Genomic DNA, 27,058 nt, shown 5'->3' with positions numbered 1-27,058 from the left:
CAGAACGAGTAAACCAGCAGCGTGGCTCAGTGGAAAGAGCCTGGGCTTCGGAGTCAGAGGTCATGGGTTCGAATCCCGCTCTGCCACTTGTCAGCTGTGTGACTGTGGGCAAGTCACTTCACTTCTCTGTGCCTCAGTTACCTCATCTGTAAAATGGGGATTAACTGTGAGCCTCACGTGGGACAACCTGATTACCCTGTATCTACCCCAGCACTTAGAACAGTGCTCTGCACATAGTAAATGCTTAACAAATACCAACATTATTATTATTATTATTAAATAAATAGAATTATAGATATGTACATATATACACAAGTGGGGTGGGCAGGGGGTAGAACAGAGGGGGCGATGGGAGTGAGGGGGAGCTGAGGAAAAAAGGGGCGATCCAATTTTCTGCAAAACAATATTTTATCCCGCTTGCTGTCTAACCTTGGGCAAGGCACTTAACTTCTCTGTGCCTCACCTTCCTCAACTGTAAAATGGAGATTCAATATCTGTTCTCCCACCTTGGACTGTGAGCCTCAATGGGACAGGGCTCTGTCTGACCTGATCAACTTATATCTACCCCAGTGCTTAACACATAGTTTGGGACTTTGGACAAGTCACTTAACTTCTCTCTGACTCAGCCACCTCATCTGAAAAATGGGGATTGAGGCTGTGAGCCCCATGTGGGACAACCTGATTACCTTGTATCTACCCTAGCGCCTAGAACAGCGCTTGGCACATAGTAAGCGCTTAACAAATATCATTATTATAATAAATGCTTAAATAGAATAATAATTATTATTCAGTCAGTCATCAGTATTTATTGAGTACTTGGGCGCATACCTTGAAAGCAGATTTCAAAATAACATGTTTGCTAATTCTGTTGTGTCATGCTTTCCCAAGTGCTTAGTACAGTGCTCTGCACATAGTAAGCACTCAATAAATACCATTTGGTTGATTTAAGTTATTTGAGGGCAAGGGTCGTATCTATTCTGTCATACTCTCCCAAGTGCTTAGGGTCCAGTGCTCTGCCCATAGTGAGCACTCAGTAAATGCTATTAATTGCTCACCTAATGAGGGAGACCCTGCAGACCCAGAGTGTGTGTAATTTCAGTGGGAACAAGAGGAAAAACTAGCTATAACTAGTAATGACAGAAGGAAGCAAAAATAAGTGGAAAAATAATAAGGGAAGTCTGTCTTGTACTTCAATTGTATTTATTGAGCATTTACTGTGTGCAGAGCACTGTACTAAGCGCTTTCCTGTACCTGTTCTAAACATAGGCTGGGGACCCAAAACCCTCTGCCTGACAATCTCTGGTGCTTACCCCAAACTTTGGTCAGTAAATACATTTGCTTATCACAAAAGAGAACACTCTCCTTAGAAAGCAAGACCAGGAGACTTTGTGGGCTTTGGGGAGTGGTTGAATACGGTTTGATTAACCTTCCATATTGGTTTATAAATAGTAATAATAATAATTCTGGTATTTGTTAAACTCTTACTATGTGCCAAGCACTGTTGTAAGCACGGGGGCAAATACAAGGTTAACAGTTTGCACACAGTCTAAATAGGAGGGAAGAAGCAGGAAGCAAGTACAGGTTTGCCACAGTCAACCCTGGTTCACTTTACCCTTTGGTGTGCATATGCCGAAAACAAACTGGGGAAGGATCAATAGGGAAGGAATCATGATTCCACATTTGGTGGATGAGTGTCTTATGTACATAATCACTCATCCTATCCCAACTGGATTACTGCATCAGCCTCCTTTCTGACCTCCCAACCTCTTGTCTCTCCCCACTTCACTCTGCTGCCCCGATTATCTTTCTACAGAAATGTTCAGGACCTGTCACCTCCTCCTCAAAAATCTCCAATGGTTGCCTGTCAACCTCCATATCAAACAAAAATTCCTCATTATTGGCTTCAAAGCTCTCCATCACCTTGCCCCCTTCTACCTCACATCCCTTCTCCCCTTCTACATCCCAGCCCGCACACTCAACTCCTCTGGTGCTAACCTTCTCACTGTGCCTCCTTCTCGCCTGTCCCGTCGTCGACCCTGGCCCATGTCCTACCTCTGGCCTGGAACATCCTCCCTCCTCAAATCTGCCAATCACACTTCCCCCCCTTCAAAGCCCTACTGATTAGGCTCACCTCCTCCAAGAGGCCTTCTCAGACTAAGCCCCCCTTTTCCTCAGCACCCCCTCCCCTCCATGTCACCCTGATACACTCCCTTTGCTCTACCCCCCTCTCCCCACCCAATAGCACTTGTGTGTTTATGTACATATCTATAATTTTATTTATTTATATTGATGCCTGTTTACTTGTTTTGATGTCTGTCTCCCCCCTTCTAGACTGTAAGCCCGGTGTGGGTGGGGATTGTCTCTCTCTATTGCTGAATTGTACTTTCCAAGTGCTTAGAACAGTGCTGTGCACACAGTAAATGGTCAATAAATGCAATTGAATGAATGAATGAATTTCTGTAATTTATTTGATGATAATGATGGTATTTAAGCGCTTACTATATGCCAAGCACTGTTCTAAGCACTGGGGAAGGCACAAGGTAATCAGGTTGTCCCACGTGGGACTCACAGTCTTAATCCCCATTTTACAGATGAGGTAACCGAGGCACAGAGAAGTTAAGTGACTTGCCCAAAGTCACACAGCTGACAAGTGATGGAGCTGGGATTAGAACCCATGACCTCTGACTCCCAAACCCATGCTCTTTCTACTAAGCCATACCGTATTTCTATTAATTGTCTGTCTCCCCCATAGACTGTAAGTTCCCTGTGGGCAGGGAATGTGTGTGTTACATTGCTAAATTGTATTCTCCCAAGCGCTTAGTACAGTGTTCTGCACACAGTAAGTGCACAGTAAGTACGATTGACTGTCTTCTCACCCTGTTTTCCAAACAGAAAGAATCCATTTTAACCTTTGAAGGGGTTGGGTTGTGTTCAAGGTCCCAGGTAGGGTTGCTCTAGTTTAGACTGGGTGGCTTTTCTGCATTAGCCCGTTCTCTTGAGGGTGCCAGTGCAGTCAGTGGGAGAATATTATAGGTGGCAACAGGGGCAACCTCCTCCCTATTCCTGCAGTGTAAAAGAAAGGGCAGCTGACATTGCTGAAGGCTGAGGTAAAATGCTTGTCTAGAGGGTTTGGGGTATTTGTAATAGAATAGTGGCCTAGTGGATAGAGCATGGGCCTGGGAGTCAGAAGGACTTGGGTTCTAATCCCAGCTCTGCCACTTGTCTGCTGTATGACCTTGGGCAAGTCACTTCACTTCCTCTGTGCCTCACTTACCTCCGCTGTAAAATGGGGGTTAAGATTGTGAGCCCCATGTGGCATAGGGACTGTGTCCAACCTGATTTGCTTGTATCCACCCCAGTGCTTAGAACGGTGCTGGACACATAGTAAGCGCTTAAAAATTGCCACAATTATTATTATATATTATTCTACTGCTATTACTGTTTGACAGATCATAATAAATGTGGGGTTTGTTAAGTACCTACTATGTGCCACGTGCAGGACTTAGTGCTGGGGTAGATACAGGATCATTGAGTCAGGCACAGCCTCTGTACCACCTGAGGCTCCCAGGCTAAAGAGGTGGGGGACAACTGGGATTGAATCCCCATTTTACAGATGAGGAAATTGAGGCCCAGAGAAGTGAAGTGACTTCTCCCAGGTCCCACAGCAGGGTGGGAAGGAATTGTCATTCCCTCCCCACTGAGCTTTCACCCAGCTATCAGTTTATGCTAAAAAAAACCCGGGACCTTATTGGCCACCTTGGAAGTGTGAGTTCCATCACTTTCCAGCTCCCAAATGTTTTTCCCAAATAGGTTACCCTGCTGGTAAAGTGACGGGAGCCAGTATTCTCTTGTTAATCCTGTGGGGAGATTGGCTTTGGATCGTCCAGACCAGATGTGCTTTTCCCCTGGAAAGGTTTGAAAGATATGCTCCCTCCCGAAGAGGGAGGTTGTACATGATTGGGGCAAGACGCTCAAAACCTAGGAGGACAGGTAATTAGCCATGTCCACTAGGTGGCAGTAAGGCCTCGCGATGGATTCCTTCCCAGTACAGTTAAACTGGTGAATGAGTCTTTTGCCCAGTTTGGGTTTGCAGAACTTGCAGAAGCCCCGAGGGCACTGGCTGTTCTAAAAGTCCACCCAACATTGACTGACCGGTCAAGAGTATTCCAGCTTTGGAAGTGTAGCTGCAAAGTGGGCCTCCAGAAAGGAGCCCTCACATTGAGCCCTGGGTCTGAAACCTGTCACTTTCTTCGGAGGGGGCTGCCGGGGGAAGGGGAGGAGAGAACCCTAACCAGGGAAGGAGGCGACTGACAGTTAGGACCCAGGAGTGTTCGATAAGAAGCAGCTTCGGTATTTGAGCTGCTTGAGGACATGGAGACATTTGGCAAGCTGGCATAGGCCCACCTGATGGCAGAATCTGCGTGGCACCCCTGGTGCCCCAACCCGCTTCCCCCCCCCCCCCATAGTTTCTTTGCTTTATCAGTCAGAAATTGCAGCTCAAAGGGAATGGGACCCTAATCTAGGACCCCTAAGACACCAGAAGCCCCTTTCCCAGAAGAACCGAATGAATTAGCTTGGAGGCAGCACGGAAATCTGGATAATCTTGCTAATAACGACAGTGCTTGTTCGGTGCTTATTATTTGCAAAGCGTTGTCCTGAGTTCTGGGGTAAGGATGCGATAATCAGGTTGAACACAGTGCCTGTCGCACTCAGGGCTCCCAGACTAAGCGGGAGGAAGAACAGATATGGAACTCCCATTTGCCAGATGAGCAAACTAAGGCTTGGAGAAGTGAAGTGACTTGCCTAGGGTCACACAGGAGGCAAGTGGCCGAGCTGGGATGAGAACCCAGGATTTCTGACTCCCAGGCTCTTTCCACTAGGCCTCACTGCTTGATATGTTGGTGATTAGATTCCTCCCCCACACCCCGTGAGCAGCTGGTGACTATGTGTTCAGAAGACATTTCCAAAAGGTGAAGCATGAGAGGAGAGGGAGGAAAGGAAGAGCACAAACCTGAGGAGAACAGTGGACAGCACAGACCTTTCCCCTTAGAGCCCCCATTTGCTTGCTGACATGGGAGTCACTCCTGGCCCCTGGGAGTTTCATTCATTCATTCAGTCGTATTTATTGAGCACTTACTCTGTGCAAAGCACTGTACTAAGCGCTTGGAAGAGTACACTGTATCAACAGACACATTCCTGCCCACAACGAGCTCACATTTCCAGAGGGGGAGACAGACATTAATATGAATAAATAAATAACTTACAGATATATATATATATGTGCTGTGGGGATGGGCGGGAGGATGAATGAAGGAGCAAGTAAGAGCAGCACAGAAGGGAGTTTGTCTTCCCTCTGACTGAGGGCAACTTGCTTACTACCTGGCTGGAAGTTCTTGGGTCGTGCCCAGAGGGCACCCCCTTTCCGCTCAGGGCGATGGGACCTGGAACTACGAGCTTTAGTTAATGTGGAATTTCTCAGGAACCTTTCAGTTCGGGCTATTGATTTTGTGTCTGGGCAGATGAATTTCTCTTGGCTTGTCCCTTAAACTCCAAGGGAGGCCTCCCCTCCAGAAACTCATTTTCTTTGGCGAGGTTAGTGTGAGTTCCAAAGTGAAAGGAGCTTCTTCCCCCCACTGGGAGTGAAGATTGGACTTTTTTCCTTTGTGTGCTCGGAAGGGGAGAGAAGGAAAATTCCTTCCAGCACTTGGACGGGAAAAGTGGGACGCTGGGGTGTGAAAATCTGCTGCCTGGTTCTTGGAGGGATGCAAAAACACAAATGACTGCAGCTCCGCAGAGAAGTGTGGTCACAGAGCGGATCGGGGCCCTGGCGGGTAGGGGAGGTGGAGGGTGAAGGCCTCTGTAAGCTGGCCTGGAGGCCCGGGGCTCAAGGCGGCTTCCAGTCGATAATGTTTGTCTGCAGAATGTAGTTTTTGGGTCTGTGATTAAGTGATGGGTGCCTTTGCTCAATCAATTTGGAAGTAACAAGTTGACAGCATCAGAGGGGTATCCAATCAGCCTCCCTGCTTCTTTGTCTTATGCGGAGGAGGCCTGTCTGTGAACCGATCAGTGGGGCCGGTGATTGCATTTCTGTCTCCTTGTTCAGAAGACTCCCGGTGCCCCCTCCAATCCTTCCCCCCCCCCCCCCCAATCCCATTTGTCATTTCGGCTGGCGGTGAGGTCGGCGGGGCCTGCCGGTGGCGAACTCTGAAGTCGCGAATTCCCGTGGTGGAGAGATCCGGCGAGGAGTCCCCATGACACCCTCTTGGGCTTAGACGTGCCGGCACATAATCCGCACAAACATCACTGCCAGAGAAGATTCATTATTGAAGGATGCTTATATCTGTTCCCCAATCTGATTTAAATTATAGGGCTCTGTTCACTTGCCCTCTTAAGCAGCCTGGGCTGTGCAGCTGAAAAGACACTCGGTGATTACGGACAGGGGATCCATGTAATTCTCCTCTTCTGTTTTAGGCATTGCCCTATCAGCTGAACAATGGTACTGGCTGAAGGAGATGATTCCAGAGATTGATGCTGCAATCAAAAAATTATAAGTAGCATCTTTTAAAAAAAAATTGGCTTTTCCCTGATGATTCTTTTTGTGGCCCCCATTCTGTTTAATAAAGCTAAAAGTGGGGTCTGGGAGAATCTACTCAGTTTTTGGGGAAGTGTGCTTGTCCAGTGAGATTATGACACTGATCAGAGGTCTCAGTTGGCCATTTTCTAAGTCAGAGATGGAAAAAGACAAGGAGGGTAGCTGAAATGACCCAGAAGATGTTGACTGGCCAGCCGCTCTAAAATCCCCAAACTGCAGGATCTCTAGCCTTTTTCTCCTGTTGCCTGCCTCAGCCCTAGTGGCTTCAGTGATCCCATTAATGGCCCTGCTGACTGGAGCAGGCTGATTTTAATCAGGTCTCCTGAGGTAAATGGCTATTGACCCTCACGCTGATCGGCATCTGCGGGGAGCGTTCACTGCCCGGAACCGGGAGGATTGTCCAGGTACAATAGCGTGCTGCTCCCCGCCTCTCCCCCCCTTCATCCCCCTTCTATTCTGTCAGAGAGCTCAGCAGAGGGGCCCTAGGAGGTCAAGGCAGCAATGTTGTTTGCCACAGCACTTAGAAGCAGAAGATGTGAAAAGATAAGTATCCTGTTTTTCAAGGCCTGAAAAAGTCATGCATTTTCATTCCCCAGCCTTGAATGGGGTCTGCTGTCTACTGGGGGGCAATCAGTCAGTGGTATTTATTGAGCACTTACTGTGTGCAAAGCACAGTACTAAGCACTTGGGAGAGTACCGTACAACAGAGTTGATAGATGTGGTCCCTGCTCACAAGGAGCTTACAGTTGTAGAGGGGGAGACAGACATTAGTGTAAATACGTAAATTACAGATGTGTGCAAAAATGCTGTGGGGCTGAAGGTGGGGTGAATATGAAGTGCTTTTAAGGGTACAGAGACGAACGCATAGACAATGCAGAGGGGAGAGGGAGAAGGGGAAAAGAGGACTTAATCCGGGAAGGCCTTTTGGTGGAGATGTGATTTTAATAATAATATTATAGTACTTGTTAAGCACTTACTGTGTGTCAAGCACCATTCTAAGCACTGGGATAGATACAAGTTAATCAGGATGGACCCTGTCCCACATCCAGAAGCAGTGTGGCTTTGTGGAAAGAGCCCTCACTTGGGAGTCAGAGGTTGTGGGTTCTAATCCTCGATCCTCCACTTATCAGCTGTGTGATTTTGGGCAAGTCACTTAATAATAATAATGATGGTATTTGGTAAGTGCTTATTATGTGCCAAGCACTGTTCTAGCGCTGGGGTAGATACAAGGTAATCAGTTTGTCCCATGTGGGGCACACAGTCTTAATCCCCATTTTACAGATGAGGTAATTGAGGTACAGAGAAGTTAAGTGTGGAAGTTAAGTGGGAAGCAGCGTGGCATAGTGGAAGGAGCCCCGGCTTGGGAGTCAGAGGTTCTGGGTTCTAATCCCAGTTCTGCCACTGGTCAGCTGTGTGACCTTGGGCAAGTCACTTCTCTGTGCCTCAGTTACCTCATCTGTAAAATGGGGATTAAGTCTGTGAGCCCCACGTGGGACAACCTTATTACCTTGTATTTACCCCAGCGCTTAGAACAGTGCTTGGCACATAGTAAGTGCTTAACAAATACCGTCATTGCAAATACCATTATTGTTGTTTGGTGAGGAGAGTGGTGGTTTGTGGAATATGAGGGAGTTCCAGGCCAGAAGAAGGGTGGGGGCAAGGGGTTTGGCGGCGAGACAGATGAGATGGAGGTATGGTGAGTAGGTTGGCATTACAGTGGGTTGGTATTACAGGACAACTGGTTCGTCTTGCCTCCCCAGCAGCGTGGCATCGGGATTAGTGAGTGCCTAAGGATCTCCCAATCTCGATGGGTAGGTGGATCCTCTTGGAAATATGCCGGCCGAGGCTCGTCCCATCCTCACCTGTGCTGGGATGACTTGCCCCCCCCTCCCCCCCCGGAGAAGTGGTCCTTGTCTACCCTAGTTGATGTGGTAGAGTGCAGAAGAGCCAAATTTAGTACACAAATGAGGTGAAAAGAGTTTGGTTCCTTTGGAGCAGATATCACCTTTGAATCAGAAGGACAATGAGATGATAATGAGATGATTACCACACATTAATTACTCTGTTTTCTTTCCTCACCTCCAGACGAAGGCCTCTCCGGAGGGTTGTCTTTCTGATGTTTAGTCTGGAAGGTGGGGGAGGTGCTTTTTGCTTTCGGTGGCTTTTTGCCCTAGGGCTAGAGGCCCAGAAGGGAATACTCCCTCCCCCTCACCACTCGTGATAGAAAGTAGCGAAGAGCATCAACCAGGCAATTGAAAGGAAATAGGTTTGCTCTTCAATCCATCGATGGTATTTATTTTAATTTTTTAATGGTATCTGTTAAGCGCTTACTATGTGCCACACATTGTTCTAAGCCCTGGAGTAGATAGAAGTTATTCAGGCTGGACATAATCCCTGTCCCGCATGGAGCTCATAGTCTTTAAGTAGGTTGGAGAACAGGAGAAGTGAGGCAGAGAGAAGGTAAGTGACTTGCCCAAGGTCACACAGCAAGCAGTTGGCAGAGCCTGGATTAGAATCCAGGTCCTCTTACTCCCAGGCCCGTGCCCCTTTCACTAGGCCATGCTGCTTCATTAAGCATTTACTGCGTGCAGAGCACTGTACTAAGAGCCTGGGAGAGTACAGTACCATAGAGTACATAGACTTGAACCCTGCCCTCGAGGAACTTACAGACTAAAGGTGGAAAGGCAAAGGCCAAGTGGAAAGAGCATGGGCCTGGGAGTCAGAGGTCTCAGGCTCTAATCCCAGCCCCGCCACATGTCTGCTGTGTGACTTTGGGCAAGTCGCTTTATTTCTCTTTACCTCAGTTCCCCAATCTGTAAAAGAGGGATTTAATACCTGTTCTCCTTACTACTTAGACTAGGAGCCCCATGTGAGATAGGGACTGTGTCTGACCTGATTGTTTTGAATCTACCCCAGTGCTTAGTAGCAGTGCCAGACACTGTACATAGTAATCACTTTATTATTATTATTATTATTATTATCATTGGTGTTATGACAGTCGTCATCTGCTGAGGGAGTTGTCCTAATTTTCCTGCTGTCATTTCCAAATTTTAGAAGACTGGCTTTCCAGCCTCAAGATCTGATTTGTTTGTTCTTCCTTGCTAGCAGAACAGCAGACTTGAGTTGATTTCATGTTCTTGCTTGGCTGTTTTGCTCAGGAAACCTAAAATGATACTTCCAATTTATCATTTATTGCGTGCTTAGTGTATGCCGAGCACTGTACTAAGAGCTTGGGAGAGGACAGTATAACAGATGCATTCCCTGCCCACAACGAACTTACGGTCTAGTTTACAGTCTAGCTCATGGTCCACATCCCCTCTAGATGGAGGTGGGCTGAGTAGCCAAAACGTTTGTTATCCAACCTGATTATCTTCTATCTACGCCTGCGCTTATGCAGTGCTTGGCCCATATAGTAAGCACTGAACAAACACTGTTAAAAGAAAAAGAAAGAAAGGAAATGGGATTTTTCAGAATTCACCTCTGGCAGATTTGTGCAGCCACCTACAGGATCCCCTCTTAAATTAGGTAAGTGCAGTCAGACAAGGTGATATAGTTGGGCTGGTGTGGAACAGGATAATTAGGAAGACATGGTCTTTTGTCCCATATGGGGCTCCCAGTCTAAGTGGGAGGGAGTACAGGGACCTAAGTGCCATTTTATCTTGAGGAAACTGAGGCCCAGAGAAATTAAATGACTCACCCAAGGACCCGCAGCAGGCAAATCCTGGGGGTAGATACAAGATAATCAGTTTGGACACACAGTCCCTGTCCCACATGGGGCTCACAGTCTAACTAGGAGGGAGAACAGGGATTGAATCCCCGTTTGGGAGTTGAGGAAACTGAGGCACAGAGAAGTGAAGTGACTTGCCTACGGTCACACAGCAAGCAATTGACAGAACTGGGATTAGAATCCAGGTCCTCTGACTCCCAGGCCAGAATGTTTTCCACTAGGCCCTACTACTTTTCATCAGTGATGAAGGGGTCATTTGGCTTCAACTGCCACTTCTGTGTGGCTGTTGATGGCTTTCAGAACTCTACAATCTTGCATTTCCTTATGTCCCCAGGACATTTCCACCTGGATGTCCAGCGGGCACTTTAAGCTCAACATGACCAAGGATAATCAAAATGGCGGTATTTGTTCAGCTCTTACTATGTACCAGTCACTTTACTAAGCACTGGGGGGATATAGGTAATCACATTGGACACAGTCCCTGTCTCCCATTGGGCTTCCAGGCTAAGGGGCAGGAACAATTTGAATTATTCATCTTCCCTCCTAAGCCAGTGACACTCCTCTTGACTTTGCTGTCACAGTTGGCAACCCCACCACACTCCCTTTCCCAAAGTTTTGCCACCTCAGTGTCACTTTGGACTTCCTGCTATTTTTCAACTTCCTCATTCAAACCATTGTTAAATCCCATCATCCTCCCACCCCGCCAGGCCCCAATATATCCCAGATGGGAAGCAGTGTGGCCTGGTGGAAAGAGCCTGGGCCCGGGAGACAGAGGACCCGGGTTCTAATCCAGTCCTGTCAATTGCTTGTTGTGTGACCATAGGCAAATCACTTCACTTCTCTGTGCCTCAGTTTCCTCAACTGCAAAATGGGGATTCAATCCCTGTTCTCCCTCTTACTTAGACTGTGAGCCCCATGTGGGACAGGGACTGTGTCCAACGTGATTATTTTGTATCTACCCCAGCACTTAAAACAGTGCTTGACACATAGTAAGCGCTTAATAAATACCTAAGTTCTTAATAAATGCCATTATTAATTAAACATCAATTAGAACCGGGGTTCTAATTGGCTCTGCCACTTGTCTGCTGTATGACCTTGGGCCAGTCACTTCACTTCTCTGTGCCTCAGTTACTTCATCTGTAAAATGGGGGTTAGGACTGTGAGTCCCATGTGAAGCAGAGTAGCAGACTGTAAACTCACTGTGGGCAGGGAATGTGTCTGTTTATTGTTGTACTCTCCAAAGCATTTAGTATAGTGCTTTGCACACAGTAAGCGCTCAATAAATATGATTAAATGAATGAATGAATCTGGGATGGAAACGGTATCCACCCCAGTGCTTATTACAGTGCCTGGCACATAGGAAGTGCTTAACAAATACCACAATTATTTTTATTATTATTATCATTAATAATAACAGAGTGATTTGTGTGGCATAAGACATGATTACAATTGGGTAATTCCTAGAGTACAAGTGACCCAGAAAGCAAGCTTGTCTTTCTCGCTCCCTTGGTCACTCAAACGCTTTGTTGCCAAAGCACTTTGATCAGGTCTCAAAGTGAGTGAAAGATGATTGCTGTCTTGGTCAGTCTTTCCGTCCATCCGTCAGTGGTATGATCGAGCACTTCCGGTGTGTGACAGTGACTTAGGTGTGGTGGGAGAAACCCAGGGAGAGGGAAGACAGTCCTGGGCCTCGAGGAGCTGACAGTCTGGGCCCGGAAATTTAGAAAGATAAGAGGCAGAGACGTTCTCCCATTTCAAATAGGCATTCAGCAGCGCTGAGGGTTTGGAGAACAGTGACGCCATGCCGGGTTAATCTGGGAAAGACCCGGGGGTTTATTGAGTCCTGCATCGCAGGCTGGTGTCGTCGCTAGGCCACCAAAAAGCCGTCATACAGCAACGGACCTCGAGGCTGGCGTTGAACCCGTCACCCTGGGGTGGAAAGCTACAGGGGCGCATTGGCAATCTGCCTGTGCGGAATATTTTCGGTTTAGCAGCCTGTGGGCCCTGACTCGGGTTCCTGTCATTTTAAAAGCCAATCGCACCTTCAGGCACGGATTGAAAAACAGCGGATGTTGGAGTCCTGCCTGTAGAGCTGCAGTGGATTGGAGCCACCAGAAAATGTCAGAATTCAGACTCGACAGTCGGTACTTTAGCCAATCGACCTCGTGGGGTTCCCCCCCCCTTTTTTTTTTTTTTAAGAACGACTCCCCTAGTTGAGTCCAGATTCTGGGGTCCCTGGGTCTACAGGACACTAGGAGGGTGTGGGGAAAAGATCTAGCGATCAGGGAAGGCGAGCGGCTGCTCGAATCTGGAGCTGGCGCTGGGAGTGGCTCCCTCCTTCCAGCTTTGCATGATCTTACCGTGAAGGGCCGAGGGGTGGGAGCGGAGGTGGGGGGGGCGGGAGAGAAGGAGGGGAGAGGGAGCTGGAGGCAGGAGTGAGGACGGACGTCTCTACTGAGAAAACCAGGCTGAAAACCTCTCTAGAGGTTGAAAGTCTGCGTTGACATTTTCCCCGCCATCTGGGGGAGGGGCCAGGAAGGCTGTGGGACTGACTGGGGGGGGGGGGGGGGGCTGTTGCTCCCTCTTTTACTAAAGACAGAATCCTCAGGTTTCTGGCCACGTTGGTGCTGAGAGCGGGAGCATGGGAGCAGAGCTTGGAGTGTGTATCTGTAAGTAGGGGCAGCATTACATCTGGGTTTCTGGTTTCCGGAGCGTGGAAATGCGTGGCATTTTATGCCCACTTTTCTGTACATATCCCGGAGGTGGGATTTGCTGAAAATTGCTGTTTCACGGTGGGAGTGTAGTTCCTGTAAGGGGAAACTCACAAAATAGACCAGCAGATTAGCAGGGTGACAGAAATCCTTTCCCCGATCCACAGACCAGGATTCTACGTTCAGGCACCCCCCCGCACCCCCCAAACACCCACACACCCACAAACACACACACTCTTCTATTTGTGTGCTCACACACGGTATTTGTAAAACAAAGCAAGTAATCCAAAACTCAACAACCGCGGCTCATAGTAAGTCAGGCACCTCTCCTGAATGCCAGGCCAGGCCCCAAGGGAAGGAGATATGTTAGGGGCCAGTGTGAGGAGGGCTGCAGAGATGGGTAGCAGGCCAGGATCCAGTATCCATGGAGACGTGTGGGAGGGAGCGGCGATCTAATAGTGGCTGAAAACTGGGGAATTTTGGGGGGGGGGGCGGCGGCGGTGAAGGGGAGGTGGGGGAAGGTAAGGTACCCTATCTTGTTTACTGCTATGTTACAGGATCTGAATTCCTCAGCCACCCTCCCCATTAAAAAAAAAAAAAGCGTTTGAGATTGAAAGTCCCATCAGACCCCTCCCAATTCCCCCACAGATGTAAGTGGCGGGTCTAGCGGTAATAATAGCAATTCCTTGAATTTAGGTAATGCTGTTTTTCCACAGAGCTAAAAGTGCAACACATCTTCTTTAGCTCCCCCCAACGATCCTGGGTGATGATCTGATGGGCTGAAGGTCTGAAGCCTAGAGAAAGGTCAAGTGATTTAGTTAGAGTCACACAAGGTAGGAGGTGAAACCCAGTGAGAGAGATAGATTCCCTCCACTCCCCACCCTCGCAGGGCCATGATAACAAGAGGGTTGCAGACTGGGGGCCTGCTCCCCAAGGAGATCAGCGTGTTCCAGGCAAGCAAGGATAAAACCTTTTTAAGACAACTTGGCCCAGAACCGGCTGGATCGTAAATGTGTTTGGCCCCGATGATGATACCCGACTGCCTGCACTTCATCCGTAGCCAGAATGATTGGGTTTTTAAAACCAGGCTGGGCTGTGTGCTTCTGGAAGCTAAGTGCCCATCTGACCCAAACCGCTCGCACTCCGTAGCCCTGCCCAGGAGCCCCAGGGCCCATTTCACCCGTGGCTGGAAGGAGAGGAGAAAGCCAGACCGCCTCCTTGCTCCCTTATGCACTTTGATACTTACCCCAGCCCCATAGCACTTAGATAAATATTCTTATGCTCTACTATCCCTAATCAATTTTAATAACTGTCTCCCCCTGTATGCTGCCAGCTCTCTGTGGGCAGGGATTGTGCCTACCAACTCTCTGGTACTGTGCTTTCCCAATTGCTCTGTTCAGGGCTCTGTGCACAGTAGACGCTCAATAAATACCATTGATTGATGAACTGATTGCGTGGTGTGGCTTACCGGAAAGAGCACGGGCTTGGGAGTCAGAGGTCACGGATTCTAATTCCGACTCTGCCACTTGTCAGCTGTGTGACCTTGGGCAAGTCACTTAATTTCTCTGTGCCTCAGTTACCTTATCTGTAAAATGGGGATTAAGACTGGGAGCCCCACAGGAGACAACCTATTACCTTGTTACCTTACCTATTACCTTATTACCTTATTACCTCAGCGATTAGAACAGTGCTTGGCACATAGTAAGCACTTAACAAATACCATAATTATTATTATTATTATCCCAGCTGATTGTGGCTCAGGGACAATACGCTGTCTGGCCTCAGGCGTGTCGGGGGAGTGGCGGCCCCAGATCTTTCTTGGGGATGGGAGCACAGGCCGAACTAAATCAAAATTTCTGCAAAGAAGCCCAGCTGTCAGACCAACAGACCTCTTTTTGGTCTCTGCTCAGTACAGATCGCCTCTTGGCATCCTCTTCTTTGCGGAGCCGTTGCTCAATAGACAGTATTTATTGAACGCTTACCTCGTGCAGAGCACTCTAATGACGTTTGCGACCCCTGCCCTCAGGAAAGCAACATTTCCCTGTGACCCACTGCTCCTTGGAATGGTTTGACACAGCGCTCTGCTCTGTCCTGATAAAGTCTTTCCAGCCCTCCCGCTTTGTGCCGTGCCCCTTTTGCTGTCAGTAGCCGCCAGTAGCACCAATTTTTGATAGCCCAGGACAGATAGATCGATCTGTATATAGATGATGCAGGTCGACACGTTAGGAATTTCGAAAGAGAGTTGAAGGAGGAATGGGAGGGGCACAGATTGTGCTAGAGGATTAATAATAATAATAATGTTGGTATTTGTTAAGCGCTTACTATGTGCAGATCACTCTTCTAAGTGCTGGGGTAGATACAGGGTAATCAAGTTGTCCCACATGCAGCTCACAGTCTTAACCCCCATTTTACAGACGAGGTAACTGAGGCACAGAGAAGTTAAGGGACTTGCCCACAGTCGCACAGCTGACAAGTGGCAGATAGGGATTCGAACCCATGACCTCTGACTCCCAAGCCCGTGCGCTTTCCACTGAGCCACGCTGCTTCTCTATTGAAGATTGAAGAGTGGGGTCGGTTTAACTGGGGAGAGTTTTCTGAAGGAGGTGGCCTTGAGCACAGGAGAGTGTGTGGATTGGAGAGAAAGGTGTTCCACAGGACTCTTCATTTTCAGTTCCTTAGATTGGCCGTAATGCTTAGTTCTTAAAGAAGCGGCACGGCCTAGTGGAAAGAGCCTGGGCCTGGGAGTCAGGAGACCAAGGTTCTCCTCTCGACTCCGCCACTTGTCTGTTGTGTGACCCTGGGCCAGTCACTTCCCTGGTCCTCAGTTTGCTCATCAGTCAAATGGGGATGAAATATCTGTTCTCCCTCCCCTTAAACAGCGAGGCTCATGTGGGATAGGGTCCAGTCTGCTTATGGTGGATCTTCCCCAGAGTTGGCCCATAGCAAGTGCCTAGAAGATACTACAGTTATCATCATCATAATTATTATTCTCATATCCCACTAACCAGTTCCCTCAACCCCGAGCCTCATTTTCTAGATAGGGGCGAGGAACCAAACTAGAGGTTTGGCATGTCAAAACTGGAACTTTTCAACCACCCTTCCTAAAGCCACATCACCCTCCTTATAACACTTCTGTCCTTCCTGTTCAAGAAGCCACCACCTTAGCGTTAAGCTGTGACTCTTCCCCGTCCTTCCACTGTCACTCTCATTCTTCCAGGTGTTCCTGAACTACGGTTCCTAGATCCACCCCTTCCTCTTCACCCTTGTCTGAGCTCTTGTCATATCATGATCAGACTACTTCATTGGTCTTCCTGCCTCCAGCCTCTTCCATCCTCCAGTCTATCCTACCCGTGGCTGATGGATCATCTTCTGGAATCGTCACTCACAACGTCTCTCCTTTCTTCAGTTGCTTCCCGCTTCTCTTTGCGTCAAGGAAAAACCCTTCTCAGTTGGCTTCAAAGCCTTCTACTAACTCTCCTGTCTGTCAGACTCTGAGCCCCCTGTGGGGCAAGGACTGGGTTCGATCTGATTGGCTTGTATCTCTCTACCCAGCACTTCATACAGTGCTCGACCCAAAGTGAGCACTTAATAAATCCCGTAATTATCATTATTAGCACCCTATCTTATGTGTTACCTCACCTTGCTGATCTCCCACTACAGCCCAGCCCACACATTTTGCTCCTCTAAGGTCAGCCTACTCTCAGCCTCCATCTCATCTAGCTCACTGCCAACCCCTTCCCTACGCCCTTCCACCGGCCTGGAACTCCCTCCCCCTTCATAGCCAACAGACCACTGCTCTCCCCATCTTCAAAAATCTCTTAAAGTCACATCTCCTCCAAGAGGCCCTTGCTGTCAAGAGCCCTCGTTTCCCCTGTCTGCCCTCTCCTTTGTGGCACCTACACCCTTGGATCTGAGAAGCAGTGTAGCTTAGTGGCAAGAGCACGGGCTTGGAGCCAGAGGTCGTGGGTTCTAATCCCGCCTCTGCCACTTGTCAGCTGTGTGACTTTGGGCAAGTCGCTTAACTTCTCTGTGCCTGTTACCTCTCTGTAAAATGGGGATGAAACCTGTGAGCCCCATGTGATTATCTTGTATCTACCCCAGTGCTTAGAACAGAGCTTGGCACATAGTAAGTGCTTAACAAATGCCATCATTATTATTCTCTGTACGCTTTAATGACTCGCTATTCATCCCATCCCCAGCTCCACAATGCGTATGCCCTATCCATAATTTATTTTAATGTCTCTAGACTATAAGCTTCTTTTTCATGGTATTTCTTGAGCGCTTGCCGTGTACAGAGCACTGTACTAAGCTCTGGGGAGAGTACAATACAACAGAGGTGGTAGACCTGTTCCCTGTCCACAAGGAGCTCACGGACTAGAGAGCAGGGATCGTGTCTACCAACTGTGTCATATTGTACTTTCCCAAAAGCTTAGTCCAGTGCTCTGCCCACAGTACATGCTCAATAAATTCTATTGATGGATTGATTCTCTTTACACCTAGTCCCCAATTAGCACTCTTCTTTCCCCCCAAGTTCACCTTCCAACTGTCCCTCACCTCTGACTCCTTACTCCCACCCTCCCCCTTCAGAGATCCAACAGACCACAGCTGTCCCCGTCTCCAAAACCCCTCTGAAATTTCACCTCCTCCGGGAAGCTTTCCCCACTTAATTTCCAACAGCCTGGGCAGTGTCAGCCCAACAGTCTCTCTTACTTCTGTATATTTTAACCTACACACACCACTTATTCACTTATTTAATTATCGATCCATCTTTCTTCACCGTCACCATTACCAACTCTGTCTTTGACTTTGGGTAAAATAATTTGGGTTTGCTTGCCTCGTGGGAATATCGTAATTGTCTGAGAGCTGGGATCTCTATTGCTCCTCTCCTCTTCCAAGTGCTGAGTGCCTTGCTCTACCCATAGAGGGTGCTCAAAAAATGCCACCGATAATAATGTAGCCTGTTCTCCAACCAACCCAAGATGAGAATTCTGTCCCCTCAGAGAAGTCTCCAGAGAAGGAAATTGGAGAAATTCACCGCCCGGTTAGCGGGGAAGTTTTTCCCCAAGTCAAACCCGAATCTCTCTCCTGCTGCATTTTTCCCTAGGCCCTCCTCCAGAAGGGAAACTTTTCAACAGTCAGGGCCCGGGAAGCCGGAGCCACCCCCCAAATGCCCCTTAAGGTCGGGGGAGTGAGGTGGCTTCTTCCAGGTCAGTCTGACTTCCACCATGCCCACTTCAAGCCTATACCACGGTGCTGAAAAACTGTATTTTTCTGCATTACCACCTACTCCCTGTCCCGGCTAGGGCTTTGATAAATGCTCTCAAATGAATCGCTACAAAAGCAATCACGGTGGAGGAAGGAACGGTCGGGGAAAGGAAAGAGACTGAATGGAATGCTCAGCATTCATTCTGCACCCGAGTACCAGAACAGTTTCTGATCCACAGACCAAGATGGCTTTTCGTCCCACCTCCCCTTAGCTTGCAGCTTCCCTGGCATCTGACTTGGGTTTGATGGAGTCTGGCTGCTTTGGAATGGACCCCGCATTCCGAATACGTCCCTTTCCTTCCAGGGACGAAACTGTACACAGAGACCTGGCTCTTGCCCCTTTCCCCCTTCTCTTCGACATCTCCTGTTTGGCCAGAGAGAGGTTGAATCCGTGTTCTCTCAGTTGCTAGCTTGAGACACTGGTTCCTTTGGCACCCCGGCCTGTTCGGTTGGGGTCATTTTGCACCCAGAGAGGAACCACCAGCGGGCTGGTAACAGAGTCCCCAACTTGGAAGGGGGTTGGGGACGTTATCAGATCCAACCCGTCCCTTCTCCTGGCACGACATACTTCTCTCCATCCCGGCTATGAGTGTTGCGATCAGCCCGTGAAGTCCTCAGGGGCAAGGGGCACATCATTTAATCAGTTGATCGACCAGCGATCAATTAATTAAGTGGTATGGGTTAAGCGCACACTCTGAGCCAGGCACCATACTAAGCTCTCGGGTGGATACAAGATATCTGTAATTGTATTTATATTGACGTCTGTTTACTTGTATTGATGTCTGTCTCCCCGCTTTAGACTGTGAGCTCGTTGTGGGCAGGGATTGTCTCTCTTTATTGTTTTATTATACTTTCCCAAGCACTTAGTACAGTGCTCTGCACACAGTAAGCGCTTAATAAATACGATTGAATGAAAGGTCGCACACAGTCCCTGTCCCACATGAGGCTCCCGGTCTAAGGGGGAGGGAGGCCGGGTATTTTGTCCCCTTTATACAGATAAGGAAGCTGAGGCCCAGAGAAAGCCCGTGACTTGCCCGTGGTCACCCAGCGGCCAGGAGGTGGAGCAGGGATTCAAACTCAGCTCCCGACTCCCAGGCTTGTGCCCTCTCCACTTGCTGTTTCTTCTGTTACTTCTTTGACTGTGCCCCAAGCTCCCAGAAAATATTGGTGGTACTCTCCTGACCATCAGTGGATGTTCTGGATGGAATCTTCCCCGCCTGCCTCCTCCTTTCTGGAAGCCAGTTTACTCTGCCGGTGTTAATGGTGTTTGTTAAGCGCTTACTATGTGCCGAGCACTGTTCTAAGCGCTGGGGTAGACACGGGAATCAGGTCATCCCACGTGGGGCTCACAGTCTTCATCCCCATTTTACAGAGGAGGTAACTGAGGCACAGAGAAGTGAAGTGACTTGCCCACAGTCACACAGCTGACGAGTGGCAGAGCTGGGATTCGAACTCATGACCTCGGACTCCAAAGCCCGGGCTCTTTCCACTGAGCCACGCTGCTTCTCTGGGGTGTTCTGCCCCAGAGTATGGGATAGTGTTCTAGAATACCAATCAGTTAACCAAGGGTATTTATTGAGCACCTACTGTGTACAGTGCTTTGTACTAAGTGCTTGAGAGAGAACAGTACAGCAGAGTTGGTCAACCTGTTCCCTGCTCACAGCGAGCATACAAATGACAGGCTTTAGACCTACCTGGCTCCTTGCCACCCCCCACCCCAATTCTGATCGACTGGCTCTCTGGGGCCCTAGCGTTGGGAAATGTGAGCCTGTCCTTGGACTCCCGTTTCCATCAGGGCTCACGCGTGGTGTTCCAGCTTGAGAGAGAATCCTCTTCCCATTTTCCCAGAGACCCCAGGCCCAAACGTGAGCATTTTGGCACCCGCTGAGGAGGGAGAATTTGGGACTAAATTGAAAAGGCCATCCTAAGTAGAGTTACGTTTTTGTGTGTGCTTTGAGGATTAGGCACCCTGCCATTCGTGTTCTTTAAAAACAGTCCAGCATTTTTTTCCCCCAGAAAAATGGTTTCTGAACAGGTGGATGGAAGCTGTGGAAGAGCAAATGTATTCCACCAAAAGTTAAATTGCGTGTCAAATGGGAAACAGGATCTGCCGGTGGCCAGAAATCAAGGGCTCAGTGCAACTCCTCAGGTCTGCCCAGTCTCCAAAGGCCAGGCTCCTCTGGAAAGGAGGCTTTTCCTTGGAGGAGAGAACTCCTCTCTCCACCTGGGGTGATCTCCATTTGGGTTTCAACCTTGCATTTTTCTGAAATGTATCTTTGCTTTTATTTTTCCATCCGTGCTCTGCTTGGACCCTCACAGCCCCCCGTGAAGTCGGGAGAGGCAGGGGAAAGAGGGGGCCTAGAGAGGTTAAGTGCCCTGCCTGAGGTCACCCAGCAGGCCGGTGGTAGAATGATTTGTTTTTTTTTCTTTCCTTCTGTTTTGGATTATGTCATTAGAGAGCCTGATGGTGAGGATGGACTGGGAGCTGAGTTGGAGCCCACCGAGCGATGGGATTTTCTTCCAGCTGAATTATCCTTATCCTCCGGTGTTCTTCATTCCGGTGCTGCCTCTTCTGACGGTAGGACTCTTCCCCGCCCCGGGCTTGGGGGTGGAGGGGTGGGTGGCTGGCTGTTTGGGGAAGGATTGGGGGCAGGGTGGGGACAGACAGACAGACAGACAGACCAACAGCCCTTTGCCATCCCAGCGGCTGAGAGTCATCCTTCTCCTCCAAGTATCCGACACCCTTCCTTCCCGTCCTTCCCACAGAGGGTCGCAGTTCCCCTAGTTCCCATCCGGCCAGCCTGCCTGGTCCCGGCCTGCTCCTCCCCCCCTTCCCCCCAAGCCCCCCTCGCCCACCCACCCCCCAACCACGGGGGAGGCCGTGCACTGGAGGCTGCAGTGCCTCCTTGTGTCCGGCAGGGGTCCCTGTGGAGCAGTTCTTTGTGGTCCTGATGCTACCGCTGGAGTCGAGCTCCTTTCCAGTTGAGAGCTTTTCTCCTCCGTTTATTTGCTCTTATCCAGCCTGTGCCGGGCTCGGGCATGGCCAGATTGACGGAGAGCGAGGCGAGGCGGCAGCAGCAGCAGCAGCAGCAGCAACAGCAGCAACAGCAGCAGCAGCAGCAGCAGCAGCAGCAACAGCAGCAGCAGCAGCAGCAGCAGCAGCAGCAGCAGCTCCCGCAGCCTAGAGCCTCCCCCATGAGCAGCAGCAGCAGCAGCAGCAGCAGCAGCGAGCCCACCGTCCAGCAGGACAGCATGAAAGATCTGGATGCCATCAAGCTGTTCGTGGGGCAGATCCCCCGGAACCTGGAGGAGAAGGACTTGAAGCCCCTCTTCGAGCAATTCGGCAAGATCTACGAGCTGACGGTGCTCAAGGACCGTTATACCGGCATGCACAAAGGTGCGTCTCCCTCCCCGCCTCCTCCCTTGCTCCCCGCCGCCCCCCCATGCCCCTGGGGCCAGTCCTGCTGCCTGCCTCTCCCAACCTCTCTGCTGCTTACCCCGACTTTCTTCCTGCCCCCCTCCTCGTCGCTTCCCCTTGCCCGGCATCCTAGCTCTCCCAGCTCCCTGCTCTCATCCCCGCCCCCCTGTTCTCTTCCCCTTTCCCTCCTTCTCCCTCCCTCCCCCGGACAGCATCTCTCGCCTCTTTGCTCAGTCCTTCTCCCTCCTGCTCTCTCCCATCCTCTCCATCTCCCACAGTTTTCCTCTAGCAACCTCTCTCCTTTTTTTTTCCTCTCTTTCCTAATCCTCCTTCCCCTCTCCCCCTCTCCGCTACCTTGTTGTTGTCCCCCAGCCCCCCCCCCTTTCTGGTGGAGCTGACATTTCAGTTGTGTCCCCTTTCATTCATTTAAGCTTTTGACAGGAGTAGCCCAGGAAGTTTTAATTCTCTAGACAGAATTACATTGGTAATTTGCACAAAGGGAATCTGATGGCCACAAGCCGTGTTTTATAGCACGAAGCTGAGAATATTGGGATTATTATGGTTCTAACGGATCAGGATGAAAGCTGATGCCATGGAGTCCAGCTAGTTGGTAACTACAAAGAAAGAGGGGGTGGGGGCGGAGACGGGGGGGAGAGAGAAGCGATGGAAAAAACAGTAATACTTGTTTAATGCCACCTACTTGAGGTTTGGCCCTGTGTTCACCCCTTCTTTCCTCTTGGGTTCCCCCATTTAATTTCCAATTCTGGACAGAATCCCTCCCAACTTCCTCCTCCCTCTCCCCCACCTTAGCTTATGCTCAAGTTAATTTAGGATGAACCTGGCTAAGGGCTGCTGTAGGAAGAGAGGAGCGAGAGTGGGAGAATGGGACTTAGAGATCAGAAGCCAACGAGTCCCAGGGGCTAAAACGGGTCAGGCAGCTATGAAATCCCAATGTGGACAGTGTAATGGTTTGTTGTTGCTAGATGGAGAATTAGACAATCTCCTCCTTCTTGTACCAGTTCTACCTGGCTCTGGAGAGCAGGATGGCCTTTTTGGAAAATTCAGGCTAACAGCAGGGCAGTGGTCTGTGGCTCAATTTGGGTCTCAGATTCTGATTACTCTCGTTAAACCAATTGTTCAGGGAGGGTATTTCTGTGCATGTGGTAAAAATGGAAGGGTGCTTTTTTTAATACCACTTGGGGTGCTGCGGGCAGTGTGTGTTTGTGTGTGTGTGTGTGAATGTGTGAATGTGTTGGGGTGGAAGGGGTGTTTAGGAAGATTTGAATTGCCCAAAAGTGGTTCTCGATCACGAGGGGGCATTCTTTGTGCAGGCTACCGGGCATACTGGCACCTTCCCTGACACCTCCACCATGCTACTGAGTCTGAGTCCACTTCCTCTCCCCGCTACCCGGCCCACCTTACTCTTCCAACCCCAACAGAACCTCTGTTTTGAGGCATCACCCTCCTCTAGCACCGATACTCCCTCACGGGACCAAAGAGGCCTATGGGAAGTGTGGAGCTAAGTTAACGTTGGCTGGTGATGGCCATGGCTGGGGCTTCCCACTGGTCTCCAGGACCTTCTCTAAGGGAACGACTCATGCCCCCCCCCCCCCCCCCCCCCCGGCTCCTCAAGTGTCATTTGAACTGACGGTTTCAAAAAATCTTCCAAAAGTGGAAAACAGCTCCTTTGTAGAATGAGAACACCCCCCCCCCCCCCCCCCAGGGAGAAAGCAGCCCTCAGGGATTTAGATAGCACAGAGAGTTTGGAAGCTGCCCCGGAAGTTGGTTTGGGAGCTGGTTTTGCTGTCCTGGAGGATCACGGGGATTCTTCTCCCAGCCCCCTCAGGATGCGCATTGTTGATGTTTTGAATGATTTTAGTTTGGGGGTTCAGAACCTCTCATGCTTGGCTTGCAGTAAGCACGGTGAATCAAAAACACAGAGGAGGCCAGGCCTCTTCCCACTGAAGCTAAATTGGTGTTCTGGAGTCTGAGAGACTGCAAGCGAAATCATGGAGAATTTGGATTCTCATTCATAGGAAACTTTAGACCACAGGTATATTTTCTCCACACACACACACACACACACACCCCTTTGCTAGTCCACTCCTCATTTTAATTATCTGGGAGGCCAGGATCTTTGAACCACTTCTTTTCAGCGGATCTAGGGAAAGGTGGGTGGCTAACTTGGGGGACTGAAGAGATGGACTGTGTCCATCCTTTTGGCCACGCATCCTTGAGGATGCGGGGGAGTGTTGAGTTGGCATCCCCTGGTGAAGTCTGCAGCCATCGTGCCTGTGATGAATGACATCAGAGCTGGAGCTGAAGGATGAAGTCAGGAATTGCGAGCCCCCTGGCTGCATTCTACTCCTAGGACCCTCTGAGAGACAGCCTGAGTGCCCAATTGCCTGCTGTGCTGGGCCACTCTGGTCCACTTGGCTTTAGAATGTATGTTGCCCCCCCACCCCCCCAAACAAGCACAATCTGGACCCCACTTTGCCCTTTCCCCTACCTTCTAGCCAGGAGAAGACACTGAGGACACTTGCCAGAGTGGCATCTAACTGCCCCTCACAGGTGCTCTGTCGGAAGAGCCCCCTGGTTGGGTAGAGGGCTAGGTTGTTGAAGCCAGTGGTAATAGAGAGGGGCCAGAGGACATCAGGCCGGGCCTGTGTTTTCAGGTGAGAAGCTCAGCTGTAACTGGGCCAGTGGGAGACCCAGGCATCCAGTTCTGATGTGGTTATTTGCCATGCGGGTTCCAGGATGAGAAGGTCCTGTGGGAGTGAGGGAGGAAGAGTGTTCCCTGAAAACAGGGGTTCTAACTGGGGGCGATTCTCTGCTAGGCAGGAACTCGGAATAATACTGGTGTGTGTGTGTGTGTGTGTGTGTGTGTGTGTGTTTCTCAGAACAAACCTGTTACCATCTGACAACAGCCAGCCTCTAAAATAGATCTGTGAGGCATGGTGGGGGCGGGGTGGGGGCGCTGAGGAGGTTGGAGGGGGCGGTAGGTGGGCGGCACGGGCCGGGGGAGATACATGAATAAAATATTCCCTTAATTATGAAAAAGCTGTTAAAAAGAGTCTGCGTTGGTAGGTCGGGGTCAAGCTAAAGGCAGGAGGCGGGGGATCTGCCTCAGATGTGGAAGTGGAAGCAAGAGGGGCAAGCGTCAGTATGAGCCAAATGTATGTGACATGAACCTGCTAGAAATGTGGGATTCTTCCACAAAAATATCCCCTAGCCTCTGGGGCGAGGTGGGGGGGATTTTAGAGAAGGGAGCCATCAGAAGGATGTTGCTTGGCTATTGATTTTTCTTTCCAAGGGAAGATGTAAGGGAGTGGAGGTTATAATTGCACAGTGATTTGGGTTTTCTGTTCAATTCTTTCCAATAATTGCTGCCATTTCCCCACCTTCCTGACCACCTCCCCCCTTTTACCCATGTCAGTGTAATAAAGCTTGACTTCCTTTCCTGTCATAGGGTTTTCTGGCCCTGCTTATCAGTCTCCTGGTACCAAATGCCCAATGCCAACTCCCCTAGCAGGCAAAGATTGGGCATTTTTGGTGGGCTGTCATCAGTTTCTCCATGAATGTTAATGCTGTAATGTCAATATTATTATGAAATGGTTTCTACATTCAGATTAATGGATGAATATTAATGCCCCAACACCCTGTGCAGTAGTTGATATCACTTGAGCCCCCTTGATATTATTCATCATGTAGTTTTCCTATTTATGTTAATCGCATATGAATTTACATATTAATGGCAATATTTGTCTGAACGCTGATTCTTCTGTGGGAAGAATGGGGCCTTTTGGCCGATAAGCAGCAAGGTTGGTGGGGGAGGCGTGGGGAGCAAGTAGCTAATGGCAGTTTCCGTGAGAGCTTGAGTTCAGGCACCTTCTTGGTTTTCTTGTTGCGTTTTGTTTTGAATGGTATTTGTCAGGTGCTTATTCTGTGCCAGGCACTGTACCAAGCACTGGGGTAGATGCAAGATAATCAGGTGGGACACAGTCCATGTCCCACACAGGGCTCACAGTCTTAACTCTCATTTTACAGTTGAGGCAGGTGAGGCACGGAGAAGTTTAGTGACTTGCCCAAGATCACACAGTAGACAAGTGGCTGAGCCTGAATTAGAACCCAGATCATCTGGCTCTCAAGCCTGGACTCTTTCCACTAGGTCACGCTGCTTCTCTTGATAAGAAGTTCTTCCTTATATCTAACCACATTTTTTCCTTGCTGCAATTTAAGCCCATTTCCTCTTGTTTGTCTTTGGCAATGGAGATCCTCCTCGTAGAAACCTTTCATCCTGGGGTAAGGGTGCAGAGTTAAACTGACGGAATCAGCAGTTTAGACTAATAAGCTCCTCTCCCTCGCGGGAAGCTGAAACTTCTCCCTCTGTCCCCTCTCCCTGTACCCTTTCTCAGAGGAGCCAGGAGTCAGCTAAGCAGGACATCATAATGAGTTATCCCACGTCAAGAGACCCGAGGTCCATCTTGCCCAGGGGTCTGTCTCCGTGGCAACAGGCTGCTGGAAGGAACTGTGTGCCAGGTGCCATTCTCCTGACTAGAGATGGACCTCCCAGCACCTCTAACTCTCCCGTCTCCAACCTTAACCTTCCCTTGAGCTGTGGACCCTTTCTGGACCCCTTGTCCAGGAATCTACCCAGCCTTCCCACCCTTATCCTTGAACCTGCTGATGTTTTCAGCCTGTATGAACTCCATATGTTTGCCAGCTGCTGGGTGAACAAATGTTTCCTTTTGTGGCGTTTGAACTTACCACCCTCAAGCAGCACTGAATCTGTCCGGGGAGACCGGCAACCTGCCGCACCTCTCCCAGCCAGCCAGGAGGCTTCAGGGCAGGAATGGGAAGGGGAACGGGGTTATGGGGACGAGTCGAGGGGTCCCCTTCCTTCCGGCCCCCACTCCACCCCACGCTGCTCTGGAGCTCCTTGCTGGTTCTGGTGCTCTAGGTTCACGGGAACTCAGGCTTCCCGGGGATGCACCTGGGCATGGGCCTTCGCAGGGCTAAAAAGGGGCTGAAGCTTATTGCACTCTCCCGAGTGCTGGAACAGGTCTTGGGCCTCCAGCAGGGACCCCTCATCCTGGCGCTCTGTGTTTTCCCTGCCCCCTTGGCGATTTTGAACATTTCAATTCTGTCTCCTCCCAGCTTGGATTTTTCCATTCTGAGAAGGCCTGATACATTCAGTTTCTCATCATACGGAAGAGGCTCCCTCCCCCTGATCATCCGTGCCTCCTCCAGCCCTGTTCTGTCCTCCTTCGGATGCAGTGACCAGATCTGCACATAGAGTTTCAGTGGAAGTGGAAGCAGCAGCAAGTCAGGGGAAGCACTTGAGG

The 27,058-nt window shown here is 49.7% G+C and overlaps 1 protein-coding gene across 4 annotated transcripts in view; it reads left to right on the top strand.

The window, feature by feature from the left end:
* CELF5 (CUGBP Elav-like family member 5) overlaps positions 1-27,058 on the top strand; it is a 76,419-nt gene that overhangs the window by 2,336 nt on the left and 47,025 nt on the right. For 3 of the 4 annotated variants that reach the window (XM_029050609.2, XM_029050610.2, XM_029050608.2), the window contains exons 2-3: positions 20,752-20,873; positions 21,317-21,692. In XM_029050609.2, the coding sequence (XP_028906442.1) occupies positions 20,752-20,873; positions 21,317-21,692 (498 nt within the window). Of the gene's footprint in view, positions 1-12,926; positions 12,989-20,751; positions 20,874-21,316; positions 21,693-27,058 lie in introns of those variants that run through there. The other variant, XM_029050611.2, reaches the window with a different exon arrangement.

Source organism: Ornithorhynchus anatinus, chromosome X1 (genome assembly GCF_004115215.2).
Source record: "Ornithorhynchus anatinus isolate Pmale09 chromosome X1, mOrnAna1.pri.v4, whole genome shotgun sequence".
NCBI lineage: Eukaryota > Metazoa > Chordata > Mammalia > Monotremata > Ornithorhynchidae > Ornithorhynchus > Ornithorhynchus anatinus.
This window is presented reverse-complemented; position numbering and strand designations above follow the sequence as displayed.